The following is a 15,924-nucleotide window of genomic DNA, read 5'->3' as shown; positions in this document are numbered from 1 at the left end:
TAGTTTTAGGTAATGTGAATGCCTTTTACATATAGGGTAATCAGCTGGTATTTGCTGGAGTGAGACTTACGCTACTGCCCAGACGAGTTCCACCTTGATATCTCTTATATGGATATAGTTGACACCAAGCTTCCAAGTACAATTCATCTTCTCCCAGTTAAAAACCCTACAGCTGATGTCTTCCTTCTTTACCTTCTGTGGTTTATCTGCAAGTTAATGCAACAAATTAAAATAACAGTTTTAAATTCTCTCACTTTGACACAAATTTTCATCTAATGTTGATTATACAGCATTCCTCTGAAGGTAAACACCTAACAACAGAAAACCATCATTTCATTCATTGCCAAATTCCTTGGATTAAATTTGTTACAAAAGCATGTAAAAAAATTACAATTGTATTCAATATATGTTTTGTGGTCCCCAATTTTTAAAATTTTGATAATATCATATCATGAAATGTTGCTTTGTATTGTCCTCACTAAGAAAGTTTTCGTACACAAATCTAAACACAGAATTATTGAACAGTGAACTAAGAATTTAACTTAGTTTACACATCCCATTCCCAATGGCCAAACAGAAATTTTCTTTAAGAAGTAACATAATGAATTTTTATAAATATAAGCTTTGATCAATAAGGTCCTACTTTACAAGCTTAAGGTTCAAATCAGCATAATGTAATAATTTCATTTTTTAACATTTTTTTGTTACTTTACATATGACTATAACATAATTTAAATGTAACATTCAAGTATCTTCATACAGTTGGATTCATTACATTGCAAGGTTTTTAAATCCTCTCATTTCAGTTTCTGCGTTTCACTTTAAAACATATAGTACCAGCATGCAGCAATGTTATTTTTACAAGATAAACGATAGCATAGGATTCATGCATGATAGAATAGGATTCACGCACGATGAAACAGTATACACACACGTACGATACGATAGAACTGATATATGATAGTTTAGGATAGGATTTTAAAAAATGTTGTGGGTACTGTAACAAAATATTAACTCCAGCAGTGTGACTGTGTATATTTTCTACTATAATTAATGAATAATTGATTACACTGACTGGTATTCAGTTATAATACATGTACCTCCAGAAACAGTGAAGAAAAAACTTCGAAACTACACAAGTTTAATCTTCAAAAAATCTAATCCTCAAGGTAAGGGGTATTAATTAAGGGACGCTTATAATTTGACAACTGTCGACTGACTCTCAAATTTTGGTTGACTACTAGTAATGCTTTTATTTACTGAATCATAGTTAATGTTAAAATCGAAAAAATAAAATTTGACCAAAAACCGTGACCATGCCCCTTTAAGTCAGTGGAGCAGTTCACTGAAAACTTTGCTCCTCCTCACTAGTGCTATACAGAGCAAGTGATGCATAAATAGCTAAACTTTTGTTGCTGTATAAAACTTTAAATTTAAGGAGAAAAATATTCTTTTTATCTTTAAATAGAAATAAAAATGTTAAAAGAAATTTACATGTTTTGTGGATTTTTGTTCATACAAATTTGACTACCCAGTATATTCAATGAGAAAGTTCAACAATATTGAAACTTATGGCTGGAACTTAAAAGTAAACTTTCGGAAATCAAGAACATTGATTGAATAATGATACTATGCATCTAAAAGTTGGTTTTTTGCCTGTTCCAAGCTACGTTTTTACATTTGTGTTCGGATAAAGTTAATTAATCCTGGGTTTTTTTGTAAAGCTGCATGAAAAATTTAATTTGAATCAATTTTTATCTGAAACCTATAGGTAAGCAAGTGAATTGAAATGTTTAATGTTGTCATTATACATGCACAACCAAGACTAACAACATAGGTGTAATAAATTCATCACAAACTTGAATTTAGATTATGTGTAGCATATCTGACTTCAACAAAGTCTTGAAACTTAAACAAATGAAAAATAACTTTTCAAAAATAGTTTCACCAAAATCATACAGAGGTACTGTGGTTTCATCAATATTCGTTGAATACCAATTTTCGTTGATTTTGTTGTTAAGTTTATCCTTGAAATTAAATATTCATTGAACTGCAATTTCTACTAATATTTTGTATTGATAGGGTCATTGGCCACGAATTTCCTGAAACTGTGATTTTCACTTTATCCAATTGATACCCTTGAATATTAATGAAACCACAGTATATCTTTATACTTAATATACAGAGTTTATACATCAGGTTAAAATCTTGTTTTCTCTGATTGTTGATACATGTACTTACAATCCACTGTGACCACTTGGAACCCAAGCACGCCAATCTTCCCATTTGTCTTGTTGATTTTACAGACATAGTTGCCACTGTCATCGGGAGACAGGATTGGCATTCGGAGTTTGATGCTGCGTGTGCCGACAATGGAGACATACTTAGAAGGAATCCGCTCATTTGCGTTCCTGGTGAAGTACATGGACTTGGAGTCTTCATCCAGAGGTCTGGTTAGATTACAGGACAACACCAGCTCATTTCCAATGTAGATGTAAGGGTCTTTGGGAACAACAACTGTCAATGAATGATGTTTGATCAGATCATGTGCAAGAAGGGTCACAAAAATGTGTACTACAAATATGCATATAATGAGCAAAAAGTGGCTGAAGAGTCATTCACACACAGCAATCAATATCATGAAGATTGTATGATGAACAGTCAGATCACTTGATCCTCATAAATTCTACCTTAAAGTTAATTGATCATAAAAGAAAGAAAGCATGTACTTTTTCGAATGTCAATCTGCCAGCATTGGGTGAATTCCACAAACACAACAAAATTGGCATAAAATTGAGTAGAAAATGACCCACTTCCTGCAATTTTGATTCAATTTTCTTAACATAATCACTTAAATTTACATTTTGATTTGCAGCCTATGGTCATTTGTCATAATAAATATGAAAATATCCATCAAATGTAATTTATGATTTTTGCTATGCTATTTTAGATAGCATTCAATAAAAAATTAACAGCCCAGATAGAGAAACACTCTAGAAGAGTTTCTCACCAACGTGGACATCAAGTCTATAGTTTAATTAATTTCTTATCTATCTGGATACTATAGCAGTAAAACAATAAAAGACCAGTTTGGGCAAATACCATGATTTATTAGATATGATAATGAAGACAAGCATTACAATCATGGTAAATCTCATTTCTAACTACAATGACATTAGACAAACAAAAGTACCGTACACAAAAAAAAAAAAAAAAAAAAATTATAATCGTCACAAATCACAATAACAATGGCAAACTTAATTAAAATCCTTGGAAGCAGTGGATTAAATTGCCGTGGCTTTGCCTTTAGCGTAAATTTTTGAAAGTGACGCTCAACAAGGATACAAGAAGGTAAAAGGGGGCCCTGATAAATTTGATTGGCTGATAAAAGTTGTTGTTTTATAATAAGAGAAATGATTGGATAATTGAACTTGTTATTATTTAAAATTATAAATTAGCAAATTTTGATTGGCTGAGGGATACCCCCGCTAGGTGGCGTTAGCAATAGGGGCCTAGGGGGATATCCCTATTGCTGGTCGAAGGTCAAAACAATGGGCTAATTTGATTGGTCAAATACTAAGAATTATTAAATAACTTATGCCAGATACGGGGCCACAGAACAAAACCCAAATAGGAGATGAGGGGCCACAATAAATCCAAGATGGCGCTGGTCCTATCATTCACAGAAATTAATAAATATTAAACAAAGTTTAATCACACATTAATTTCTTATCTATCTGGATACTATAGCAGTAAAACAATAAAAGACCAGTTTGGGCAAATACCATGATTTATTAGATATGATAATGAAGACAAGCATTACAATCATGGTAAATCTCCAATGCCCAAACTGGTAGTAGGGGTAGAAACATATGTACACAACACATTATTAACAATACATGCACACTGAAAACTGTAACTCCAGGGACTGATAGTCCCAAACTGATGGCACGGAGACGAATGATTATGCCTTACGGTGTGGTACCACATAAAGGAAAGCTAGGGAGGCGGAATAAGAACACACGGCTAACTGCATACAAAACACCAGCATCATGGGAATAGACGCACGCTGAATGGGTCGAATGTTTAGTCACTGTCAGGGTAAATCCCTGTTCTGGTTGGTTCACGGAGCACATATCGACACCAATGTTAGCAACAACACATATTGTTCCTCCATTGCCAGGGTAGTTGAAGTCTTTAGCTTGGCTGGCTAGTGGGACAAGTCGGAACAGACTCGGTAGCATTAGGATGTTCTGTCTGGACGGAAGTAATGGTATAGCGGTAGTGTCTGAATCTCCTCAGCAACCCTCACATTAAAATGTTTTTGGTACACACATAAACATGGAACAGCACATGATACAAATAATACATATAACAAAACAATATAAATTAAATGGAGACAGGTATGGACCCATGGCAAGATTATGTGGGGGTGGGGAAACGACGTAACATTTCTGACCCTAATCGCTCCGCTACTTGCACACGGAAAGAGAGGGAAGGATCTAGATACGACTGATAAGCATCTGACTTCCAATCGCCCTGAGATTTTATAAGGTCTGGTGGGAGGCCACATTCAAGGGCAAAGGAGGCTCCCCCCCTTCGAAAGCTGTGTCCCGAATATTTGGATGGGTCTAAACCAATTTGAGACAAACATGATTTAAGCATTTGTAGGAATGTTGCGTAGCTCAAAATGTGATTTTTTGAATCTAGTGTGTACATAAAGGCTGGACAACTAGGGAGATTGGTGGGGTTTAGCATGAAAACCAAACGGAGTATGCAACTAGGGCAGAATGGGGACTTAGGAATATGCGGCAAAGGAACTAAGAGAGACCTTTGCATATATTGAATGGTTTTAGACCATGTAACTACTATAACTGCCCCTGTTTTTGAAAAACGTACATTATTCCTAGACATATGCTTACTGGGGTCAAATTGTTCCCAGGATGGTGCTAAGAGGTTAGACTTCCTGAAAAAGGAGAAGAAGCCAACCAAACAAGCTGCCCAAAAACACAAATGCTTGGGGTTGCTAAAATTTAAGATGTTAAATATCCTGTAGAGGATGTTAGGGGTAATGGGCAACTTCCTAACTGTCTGAGCTCCCAGGACACGCTTTGTGCCCTTGAGTAAGCTACTGATATAATATGAATCTAATGGGTTTGCAAACCCAGCCTCCAAATGCAGGAGGCGAACTACTGACAAGTAGTTCCTAATAGAGTTGAAAGAAAGCTTATAAGATAATAAGGCAATAAAACGAGCTAAATTTACAGGGGTGATAGGCACAAGTGGAATTCCCTTTGAATTACAGAAGTGCAGGTAAGGCTGGAGATACGAAGAGTAAGTTTTCTTTGTGGAATCAGCCAGAACACTACTGCGGAGCAAATTCACCCTGGTGTCTAATACAGCTGTGCAGGGAGGATTGGTGCCTGCGGAGTAAAGACGAAAGGGTTTTGTAAGAAAAATGTGACTGTAGTCTATCCGAGGGTGTACCTCTAAAATGGTAATGTTGTAAGAGGCGTGCAAAATTTGCCTTGTCATCGAGTCTTGATAGAAAATCAGCCTCTTTGTTCTCTATACCTGGCACATGGTGTGCTACAAATCTAAAGTTATAGATGGCAGACAACCAGAAAAGACTTCTGAGGCATTTCAGAAGGGTACTGTTTCGTGACGAGCACTTGTTTATGCTAGCAACTGTCGCGGAGTTGTCAGCAAAGAAGGAGACTGTATGATTAGCCCAATAGGGTGCCCAGCGATGGGCCGCTATCACAACTGCGAGAATTTCTTTCTCATTAATGTGGCACTGGGATGCTGAGGGAAGATCTGTATCCCAACAGCAGTGGAACCAATCCCCTTCCCAAAGGCCCCCCGCCCCTGATGTACAGGCATCGGTGTATACTGGGGTGATGGGGTTTTTATGCAGTAGAAGGGATTTGCCATTGAAGGTTTCTAAGAACCTGTGCCACCAAGCAATGTCTTGGTGGGTTTCATGCGACAAGCGTATCTTGTGCGTTTTGTGCTGTAACTTGCAAAATGCATTAATAATATGGCGCAGGAATACTCTTCCGCCATAGACCACTGAGGCTGCCCAGTTTAACTTCCCTGCAAGGGATTGAAGCTGCTGTTTAGAAGCGCGCTTACGTTGCATGAATGCCTCAAGCTCAGATCTGAGCTCATCAAGTTTGCCCTGAGGCAAGCTCAATTGCATCTTAGTACTACAGATTTCTATGCCTAAAAACACTATTTGCTGTGTAGGGTCTTCAACTTTTTTCCAGTTGATATAAAAACCCAGTTTCCTAAGTAACTGTAAAAGTGTAGCCAAAGCCTCAGCGCACTTGGATTTAGAATCTTCACAGATGAAGAAATCATCAAGATATGCTACAATGGTGAAACCCCTGCGGGCCATCATCCTTCGAACTGCCTGGGAGAGACGATGAAAGATGCCTGGGGCTTCCTTAGAGCCAAAGGGCAATTTAGTGTCATAGAGATAAGTTACCTGGTTGTTAATAAACCACTTTAAACCTGTGACTCTTTGGCTTTGCTTGCTAATGGGGACAGATCGATAAGCTGATTTAAGATCAACTTTAGCCATGTAACAGTTAGGATTGACTAATTTTTTAGCATCGTCCAATGACTGGTACTTAAACTTGAAAGTATTTGAGACATAATCGTTAACAGCCAAACCTTTAGGTCGGCTGCAGTCATGAATGATGCGAATGCCTCCGTCAGACTTTGGAATGATACCTATAGGGCTTACTATAATAGGTGGGGAAGGTGCAAGGACATAATTGCCTTCTGATATTTCTGCTAGAATTTGATTAGTTGCTTTATCAAAAAGATTAGCATTTTTTGATGATGAGGGGTGGTTGTCAATTTCTACACGTTTGGGTGAAAGACTAGGGTCTATAATATGAAAGCCATTTTGAATACCATTTAAGATGAATTCCTTATCTTGGTCATGTTGCAGTTCTTCCTCCCAGGCAGGAAGAATGAGGCCAGCAGGTTTTACTGGCCGTTTTTTGTAGCAGAATGTTCAAATGTGGGGTGTTTCCCTGCACAGCCAGGAATAGAGCACACATGGGAGAATTTGCATAACCTCACTATACATCCCCTCCTAGAGTTGAAGCGTTTGCAAATTTCTAGACCTTGGGGTGTATGAGATGCCCGTGGTGGGAGAGAATTTAAAGGTTGACGTACCCCCCCTTTGTTAGTTTGATGAGACCAGTTAGATGCAGTTTGCATGGTCATGGGCTTTGGTTTTAAGAAAACAGTCTGAATGTGGGGTACATCAGTGCCCCATCTGAACCTGTGCCCATGTTGCAACTTCCTGTATTCCCTATCATAGAAGTATACTGATTTTATGTCATGGGTTGAGAATAACTGATAAATGCGTGTAGTATAGGACAGGTAGTCTAAAATTTGGTCTTGACCCAAACAATTTTCCTGGAGCAACTTTTGCAGGATGGCTAGATTAGCCACAGACCATTGTGAAACTGAAAGGGATTCTAATTTGGGTTTAGAAGGGCCTGATTTAAAAATTAATTGCCCATCGTCGTTATCAGAAATCACCCTTTCCGTGTGCAAGGAGCAAGAATTTACAAAATCTGCAATGTCATAATGATCTTTGCTAGAGCTTGTATTTAAAGACTTTAAGTAAATTTGGGGGTCCTGCCATGAGTACATACCGTTCATATTGCCACTTGGTCCTGTCTGGGAGGGTTGCTGTTGGGTTTGTGCCCCGTTCAATTGGCCCAGAACGTTCCTTATGAATACGTCGTCGTCCCCAATATTTTGAATGTTTGGCTCAGGGTCCACGTTCGTTTGCGGGTCCTGGTTACAGTGGTTAGCGTTATTCCCTGACGCCGCTTGGCCTCGCGGAAAGGTCTGTTTCAGACTGTAAAGAAGCAGCCTTGTTTGGCCGATCGGAATGTTGGCCTCGCCGAGGTCGTCTTCGGAAAGGAGGGATAACGCCTCCATGCTGTCATACCCCAATTCTATCAGTCTGTCTGCTGTTTTGGGGGAAAGTTTTTTCATAGTTGCCCATTTTTTAACCGCAGCTTCACCGCGTGTGATTTCTACCTCGCTATCTGAGTCCGCCATTTTGTTTTTGTTACACACTAAGAATATTTTGAATATCGAGCACGACTGGGTCAACGCAGTCTAGTCGAAACGCGGCAAGGACAGAGTAGAGCACACGGGGATTGAAGTAAATTCCTCCGGGAAGCAAAACAAACATCCGCAGCACATAGCCGAACAGTCTAAGGAAATGATCCAGAAAGCGTTTTGGCGGTTAAATTCTGCTTCTTCGATCACGGACACAAGGCGAACTTCTTCTTCGTCATACAAGACATACCATGCGGGAATACTTAGGAACTCTCGTAGGAATAGCGAATCCATAATGTCCGAGATCAAAAAAAAATTATAATCGTCACAAATCACAATAACAATGGCAAACTTAATTAAAATCCTTGGAAGCAGTGGATTAAATTGCCGTGGCTTTGCCTTTAGCGTAAATTTTTGAAAGTGACGCTCAACAAGGATACAAGAAGGTAAAAGGGGGCCCTGATAAATTTGATTGGCTGATAAAAGTTGTTGTTTTATAATAAGAGAAATGATTGGATAATTGAACTTGTTATTATTTAAATTATAAATTAGCAAATTTTGATTGGCTGAGGGATACCCCCGCTAGGTGGCGTTAGCAATAGGGGCCTAGGGGGATATCCCTATTGCTGGTCGAAGGTCAAAACAATGGGCTAATTTGATTGGTCAAATACTAAGAATTATTAAATAACTTATGCCAGATACGGGGCCACAGAACAAAACCCAAATAGGAGATGAGGGGCCACAATAAATCCAAGATGGCGCTGGTCCTATCATTCACAGAAATTAATAAATATTAAACAAAGTTTAATCACACACAATGCTTTGAACTGATGCACTGCATGGTTAACTTTGCAATTCATGGTGTGTAAACTGTCTATTCCCAAGTGTACTTAAAAAGTGTGTATCGGTACTTACCTTTTAAGGTGATAGTTTACATTAAAATGCTATATATTGTACTGTTTATTTATGAGTAACTTTTAGAGGTTGCAAATGATATTTAGCAAATGTATGTTAGCATTCAGCCGAAAAGTCTAGAGATGATGTATTTACCACATCTTAGTGTCAGATTATATTTTTTCAACTTGTGCATAGTGGTTGAGTTTTGAATGATGGTGGTAATTAGGTGTTTAGGAGATGTGAATAAAGTAAAAGACCGTGTGACCTATATCTAGTTCAGGATTCATCAATGTCAGAATGAGGACATCACCTGGATTTTATAAAAACTATTGGTGAAATTCTGTCAATCCTTAATGCCAGAGCCATAATGAAACTGAATCTGTAATGTCTCTCAAGTATTACATGCTGCTTATAGAATTTTAACTTTTGTTTCCTAACTGGAAGCCAATTTGAAAAACTCAAATGGTATTGAATATTTGTACAAAACTTTTAAGGAAATGAAGTTTTTAGTCCAGAACTAGTGCATTTTTTGTGGGTCTTAAATTGCAAGTTTTGTTTTTTTTGTAATTGGGGGGAACTGTAGCTCTACGATTTGTCAATCTGAATTTATCTTCGTAAAACTACAGATTTTCAGCAAAGGTAAAACTGTCTCTAACCTTTCCATTGATATATTTCAATACAGTGGACAACTTGCTATACATATTGTCAAACATAAATTTGATGAATTTTATTGAACAAATAACCTTATTAATTTATGATATATTTTGTATCTCATTTTCATATCAAAATATGACGTACTACATGTATACTATTATAACTGACAATATATTTTTCAAGTCATTCAGAATATGATAATTGGAACATTGTATCTACAAACCTCCATCTTGAAACAGGAATCCTTGTGTTTGCCAACAAAAGAATAGGAGGAAGACTACGCATATCCCAGACAACATCAGCATAGTGGTCACTTCCTCTCTGTTCACATGATCAGGACAGGTATCTCATCCACTGAAAAATGAAAGAAAAAGTGAGCAAGTTCACACACCCCATGCTCCCCAATTACTTGACATTTAATGATACACGTAATGAATGGCAATTTAAGGTATGCATTAAATGCATAAAACAGTTTAATAAAGAGCATAACTCTCAAATAACCATCAGCTAAAAACTCCCTGCAAAGATGCACATTTATTCCTTTTCCTTTAAAAACTAAAAAAATTAAGTTCAAAGGGGCCAAATTTTCAGAAAAATAATTGAATCTGAATTTCCTGGTAATATGCACATCTACATATTGGGTCCTTAAGGTGCCTCACTACACCTTGAAAAAGTTTCTCAAATCAGCAGAAAAACTCTTGATTATGATAGATAGCAAGATGGATAGGAAGTATATGTGTCAAATAGGCAAAAATGTGCAATTTTAGATAAAAAATGATATTTTCAAAAATTTCATTTAGTAAACATGAACAAAACCCCCAGGCGGATTCGAACTCATGACCTGCGGTTCACAAGCCTGATACTTTAACCACAGAGCTATTACGAAATACATCTGAATCGATTGATACAAACAGTTAACAAAACATTTAAATCGCCATCTTGTGACGTAGTGTCTTAAAAAGTATAAGTCTCGGTGTAGTGAAGTACCTTAAAATGCCTACAAAGTTTCAATAAATTCCATGCAGCGGTTGAAGAGTAGTTGCACTTAAAAACTGTTCATTACTATTTTTTTAACATAAGGCCAAATTTCTAAATTCAGTCAGCCAAAATTCACAGAAAAATAATGGAATTGGAATTTTCTGGTACATGAAAAATGCACATCAACTTATTGCATCCTAAATGCCTAACAGGTTTCAGTAAATTCCATGCAGTGGTTTAAGAGGAGTTGCACTTATAAAAAGAAACAGGACAGATGGACTGACTGACTGGTCAAAAACAATAGCTCACTTTTGATCTCAATACACTATCACTATTAGTGGAAACAAAACTGCAGGAATGAATCAAAAATGAGCTTGTTTAAGTTTAATGGTCAGCTTCTTTATTGAGATTTATAAAGATCTATCCCAATTTAGTGGCTTTATTCATGTGACTGTAAGAACCATCTGTTTCAGTTTATGCTGATTTTGATTGGTGGACCTTGAGATTCAAAATTTGCGACATTTGTTGTCCTGCCTGCAGTACCTCCGACTGCAAAAACTTGGTCTTTTTGCTATAACACGTTGAATTGTTTGTCTATCTTACTGAAAGCCGTCCGCCCTAGGTCCATTAATTAGGGCGAACGATAACTGTAGCAAACAGACCTAAGGCGAATGGACTCAAGCAAACAGGTAGATAGGGCAAACAAACCATATACTATAATACTACATAACTTGGCCAAATACATACTGGGTTTCTGGAAAACAAACGCATCTTGTTCTTCTTTTCATTTATATTTGCCAAAACCTTTTGAATAAATGACACAAAAGTTTCCTAAAAAAAAATTAATACTTTGAGAAAAGAAGTAACTCAAAGAGCACAAGTATAAATTAATACCAATAATTTTTCAATTCATAACAATAAAACCCCCACTTATGTTAATGAATACCTTACATTCCTGATTATAAGAAATATGTCAAAAAATACTTATACAGGGAAAACCCATACACTATAACATTTGAGTTTATGTAAATAATTTAAAGTCTTTTTCTTCATAAAATTGGACCCCTTGATCTGCATGGCCCTATCCTATTCCTAAAAAATATGATTTTGACTAATTTGAATCTACACTGTTTGAGGTTGCTTTCACTTAAGTTGCACTCACTACTTTTCTACAAATGGATTTTTAGAAAAAAATGTTTCTCTATATATCCCCCCCCCAAATTGTGGCCCCACCCTGCCCCTAATGATCATGATTTTGTCAAACTTGAATCTACCCTACCTGAGGATGCCTTCACAAAAGTTTCAGATTTTCTGGCCAAACGATTTCTGAGAAGAAGATTTTAAAACAGTACCTTAACCCAGAGGATCATGATTTGAACAATCCTTCATGAGGAAGACTCCACACAACTTTCAGCTTTTCTGGCCAAATGGTTTTTGAGAAGATTTAAAAAAAATATTAAAAAACAAATTTTCAATAATTTTTTATTATCTCCCCTTGAAAGGGATTTGATCCTTCATTTGAACAAACTTGAATCCCCAAACACAAAAAACTTCTAATAATCAAATGAATCAAGTAGTTTACTACAAATCAAAGTAAAGATACAGAAAAATTAATAAAATTTCCAACTTACAAGGATTTCCAGATTTAAATTACCAAGCCAATCTAAGGAGTAGACAGAGCAAGCCCTTATTTCTTAAGGAAAACTTTCTGTTTTAAAAGTCAACTTAAATGGACTTACACAATTTGACTTAAAATTGTCAAATTTTAGTTTTCCATTTTCAATGTTTATACTGAAAAATATAGAAGTTTATAATGCTCTAGTTGTCAAAATTTGAAAGTCCAATATTAAGTTATAAGCAAGATACAGTGTTCATAATTCTTTGTTTTGTAAACAAAGCTCGAATATTGTCATTTTTACATATGTGTTGTATTTGTGTAAGTTTCAATCAAACATATCTTTCTTTTGTTGATAATAGTATTTATGAAGATACGGAACAAGTTTAAAATATTTTTTTACATATGTCATATTGTCTAAGAAATGGTTATTCTCTACATTATATTTTTTGTAAACATGCATGCAACTATAAGACTCGAGCTTTGTTTACATAACAATCAATTCTTACCTCTGTATCTCACTTGTAACTTGACTTTAACATTCAATATTTTGGTCAATCATAAAAATGCACCAGTAAACCACTTTATACATAAAAAATAAAAATAAAATTTTTGATCTCAAATCCTGTCTAAGTTCCTTTAAAAATAATTCTTTAATAATACTGGATGTGATAATACAAATGCCAAAATTTTCTTCCTTATCAACAACAAAATAAATTTCATATAAAAATTCTAAAAAAAAGTTAATTTGATATTATTCATTTGACATCAAAAACATTAATTTCTACATCCGGCCATTCCAACTGACATAAAGGTCGAGGTGACAAACAAATATTTTTTTTGGTTCATTCAAAACTGGGACAAAAGCTGTATAATTAGCTAATTTCTTGATAATATTTCACTTAAATTAAGGCATACATGTTGATGAACAGTACAGGCACTGACCTAACATTTTATTCTTGCAATGAAAAATGACACCATCTACATACTTACCACCTTATACATGCCCTTTTTCTCAATATCATAAGACAAAAATGACGATGTCAAGTGCCTCTATTGCATGAATGAAAAACAATTTTGTGGTTTCTGTTTGTTAACACCTCTTTGCGGATAAATCCCTGCAACTCAACCTGTGGTTTGGAATTATCATGACCATAATTAATAACATGTGAAAAGTTTATTGTTTTCAACTGCAGGGACTTTTAAGACTGGCAAATTACCCTTATTTTCCCCATGAATTACATCATTTAAGTCAGTTTGGTGGTTAGCCAAAATCTTGTTGAGGACCTTGGCCATATACCTTGACGACAATATCTCTTCCTAGATCGTGCCAGCTATGGCACTACAGTAATAATTTTTTTTCTTAAGTTAACGTGAGTGCATGTGCTTCATTTAGTACGGTGTTGGGATAAATTATAATAATAATGATAATATTAACCAGTGTTTATAATTATACATACATGTACTAAAATACAAAATGTGAACTGATATAAAACATACACCTAAAGTGACTTCTGACACTAAAACAGAGAAGACTTTGTCTTGGGGCTGACTGAAAGCCAATTAAAGGCCAAGCTCAGCCAATATCTGTCAAACATTTGGTATAGACTGGTCAATACCTGCTTTATCAGGAACTTTCATTTTTCCCTTTTTGGTTTGATTGAAATTTCATCAATTAACAAATATAAACTTATTTAATTTTTACAAACTTTTTATCATTCAAAAGTAAGAAAGTGGTAATTAAGGAACAATCTATACTAATATGATTAACAAATCTATTTTTCTAATATATCGAGAGTTTAACAGATTCTGTATAGATCACTCCTGTTATGCTTGCTTTATAATTTCTTTTGTTCCGATTTAATGTTCTTGCATTTTATCATCCTGAATATCTCAATCTGTTGCCTCCATTGTATTTGATGATACAAGAACTGGCCAGTTTTTCTTTTAATATAATTGTCAATAGAAATCAAGTTTCTTGAGAAATAAAAGAGAAAATTTGCATAGATATTAATACTACTCAATACATGAATTTAGAGAGTTCAGACTGTTGGTTCGATCATAAAACAAAGCAACTTATAACTTGATCCATCGGACTTTGATGTTGTATTTTCATTCATGGGTACATGGACTAATTTTCAAAATATCAATTATCATCACATCAATTTATTATTTTATATTTACATCTACCAAGTATGATTCCCTCTATTTATTATGGAGACTTGTTAATTCATAGCTCTATAGAAACTGACAGGAATGAAATCTATATACACACGCCGTTTATTGATTGGTCAAAACCTACAGTTTACAATTTATTCATTTGTTAAAAGAAAGATGTAAATACTTGTATAAACATAACATGAGTGAGCGATCATTGGTTATGTATTTTTACTGCAATATGTTGCAACCTTCATATCCTGCATGAATCACCAAAGCAAGCATTTTATTGTTTAAATGATAAATGTATGCATTCCAAAATTCAAACATTAACTGAGTTTCACATGTTTGCACAAATATACAAGTCTGAAACTTTTTATAGCCTTACTATGCTTTGAAAAATGAAATTTGTCAATTACTGACTGCATCACAATGAGATTTTAAAGACAAATACAAATGCAAATTCGATGCATTTTGGATATGTTAAGTTAGTTAAGGTTAAATGCCAGCTACATCATATTTTTTTTAATGGATGTCATATCTAAAACATGATTCTGCTGTTCAAAGATGGATATAATTGCTCTTAAATCTGCTTGGTCCAATTTTTTATCAAATTTTGTTACACTTTTAAATGATGATTATATGCTATTAAATATGTGTATAATGATAGACATTGCAGTAGTTTTCCCAGTTAAATAAGCCAAATTTCAATAAAAAATGATGTACCATTTAATTTTTTTACAAAACAAACAACATAAAAAGGATATCACGTTTTTTCGTCCCATATTAAAATTCGCTCCTGATGCCGAGGTAGGGATAATTGTTTTACGATATTTGAACATCCCTTTTAATTGAGTCTAAATATGAGTCATGTCTGGCAAATAAAAAATAAACCTTTGTTCATTATTATTTCTGAAGTTTGTATTGTTTACATTTGATGTATAACATACAGGTTGAAATAAACCCAAACATTTGGGGGACAAAACCAAACAGTTTCCCTTAATTCCTAAACATTCCCATGATGCATTTTGGGGTTTTTTTGTTATGCCCATAAAGAATTTATTTTTATTTACTTTGATATTTCTAATGTTGAAAGAAGATCGATTCTGCTAAAGTTATAACTTTCTAAGATAATTGGTTCCTAAGGAAAATACTTTATGTAATAAAATGTAGCTAAATAATCTGACCATGCATGCAGCTTTAAATAATTTTTACATTTTTTTTGGGGGGGGGGGGGGGGTGGGGTATTCTTATGAGAAAGTGTAAAATGTGTTTTGTTTGCATTAAGTAACACACTATAGAGTTTTAAATTTGGTATGAAAAATTATGTCCAGTAATGTCAATACGATGTTTTATTATTTAAAATAAAAAAATTACTGTACAAGCAGAATTATTCATTGAGGATTTAATTTCGCTATTTTCGTTGGCAGTAAAAATCAATCAAATTAAATTCATGATGAAATTATAACCCAAGTATTAATGATTACAAAGAGATTACTATATGACAAAGTTAATTGCCAACGAAA

General features: G+C 35.0%; 2 protein-coding genes across 15 annotated transcripts in view; both read right to left on the bottom strand.

Annotated features, from left to right (window-relative positions):
- Nucleotides 1-15,924, bottom strand: part of LOC128167891 (uncharacterized) — a 93,351-nt gene that overhangs the window by 30,137 nt on the left and 47,290 nt on the right. For all 14 annotated transcript variants that reach the window (XM_052833863.1, XM_052833871.1, XM_052833862.1 and 11 more), the window contains 3 exons: nucleotides 9,872-10,002; nucleotides 2,242-2,517; nucleotides 71-206 (listed from right to left, as the gene is read on the bottom strand). In XM_052833863.1, coding sequence (XP_052689823.1) covers nucleotides 71-206; nucleotides 2,242-2,517; nucleotides 9,872-9,953 — 494 coding nt within the window. In that variant the 5' untranslated portion in view covers nucleotides 9,954-10,002. The remainder of the gene's footprint in view (nucleotides 1-70; nucleotides 207-2,241; nucleotides 2,518-9,871; nucleotides 10,003-15,924) is intronic.
- On the bottom strand, nucleotides 3,092-8,853 carry LOC128167895 (uncharacterized). Its single transcript, XM_052833878.1, has 2 exons — nucleotides 7,680-8,853; nucleotides 3,092-5,423 (listed from the first exon to the last, which is right to left on the bottom strand). The coding sequence occupies exons 1-2, from the start codon at nucleotides 8,092-8,094 to the stop codon at nucleotides 4,423-4,425; spliced, it is 1,416 nt and encodes a 471-aa protein (XP_052689838.1). The 5' UTR covers nucleotides 8,095-8,853; the 3' UTR covers nucleotides 3,092-4,422.

This window comes from Crassostrea angulata, chromosome 10, assembly GCF_025612915.1.
Source record: "Crassostrea angulata isolate pt1a10 chromosome 10, ASM2561291v2, whole genome shotgun sequence".
NCBI classification, from domain to species: domain Eukaryota; kingdom Metazoa; phylum Mollusca; class Bivalvia; order Ostreida; family Ostreidae; genus Magallana; species Magallana angulata.
Note: the sequence above shows the minus strand (reverse complement) of the source record. Positions and strands in the feature narration are given on the sequence as shown.

Bases quoted from the DNA above. Each gene is read 5' to 3' on its own strand.
- LOC128167895 (XM_052833878.1), bottom strand. From the start codon at position 8,094: ATGGCGGACTCAGATAGCGAGGTAGAAATCACACGCGGTGAAGCTGCG. The intron at 5,424-7,679 runs GTATGTACTCAT...TTTACTCCGCAG, and splicing joins ACCAAGTGGCAATATGAACG to GCACCAATCCTCCCTGCACA.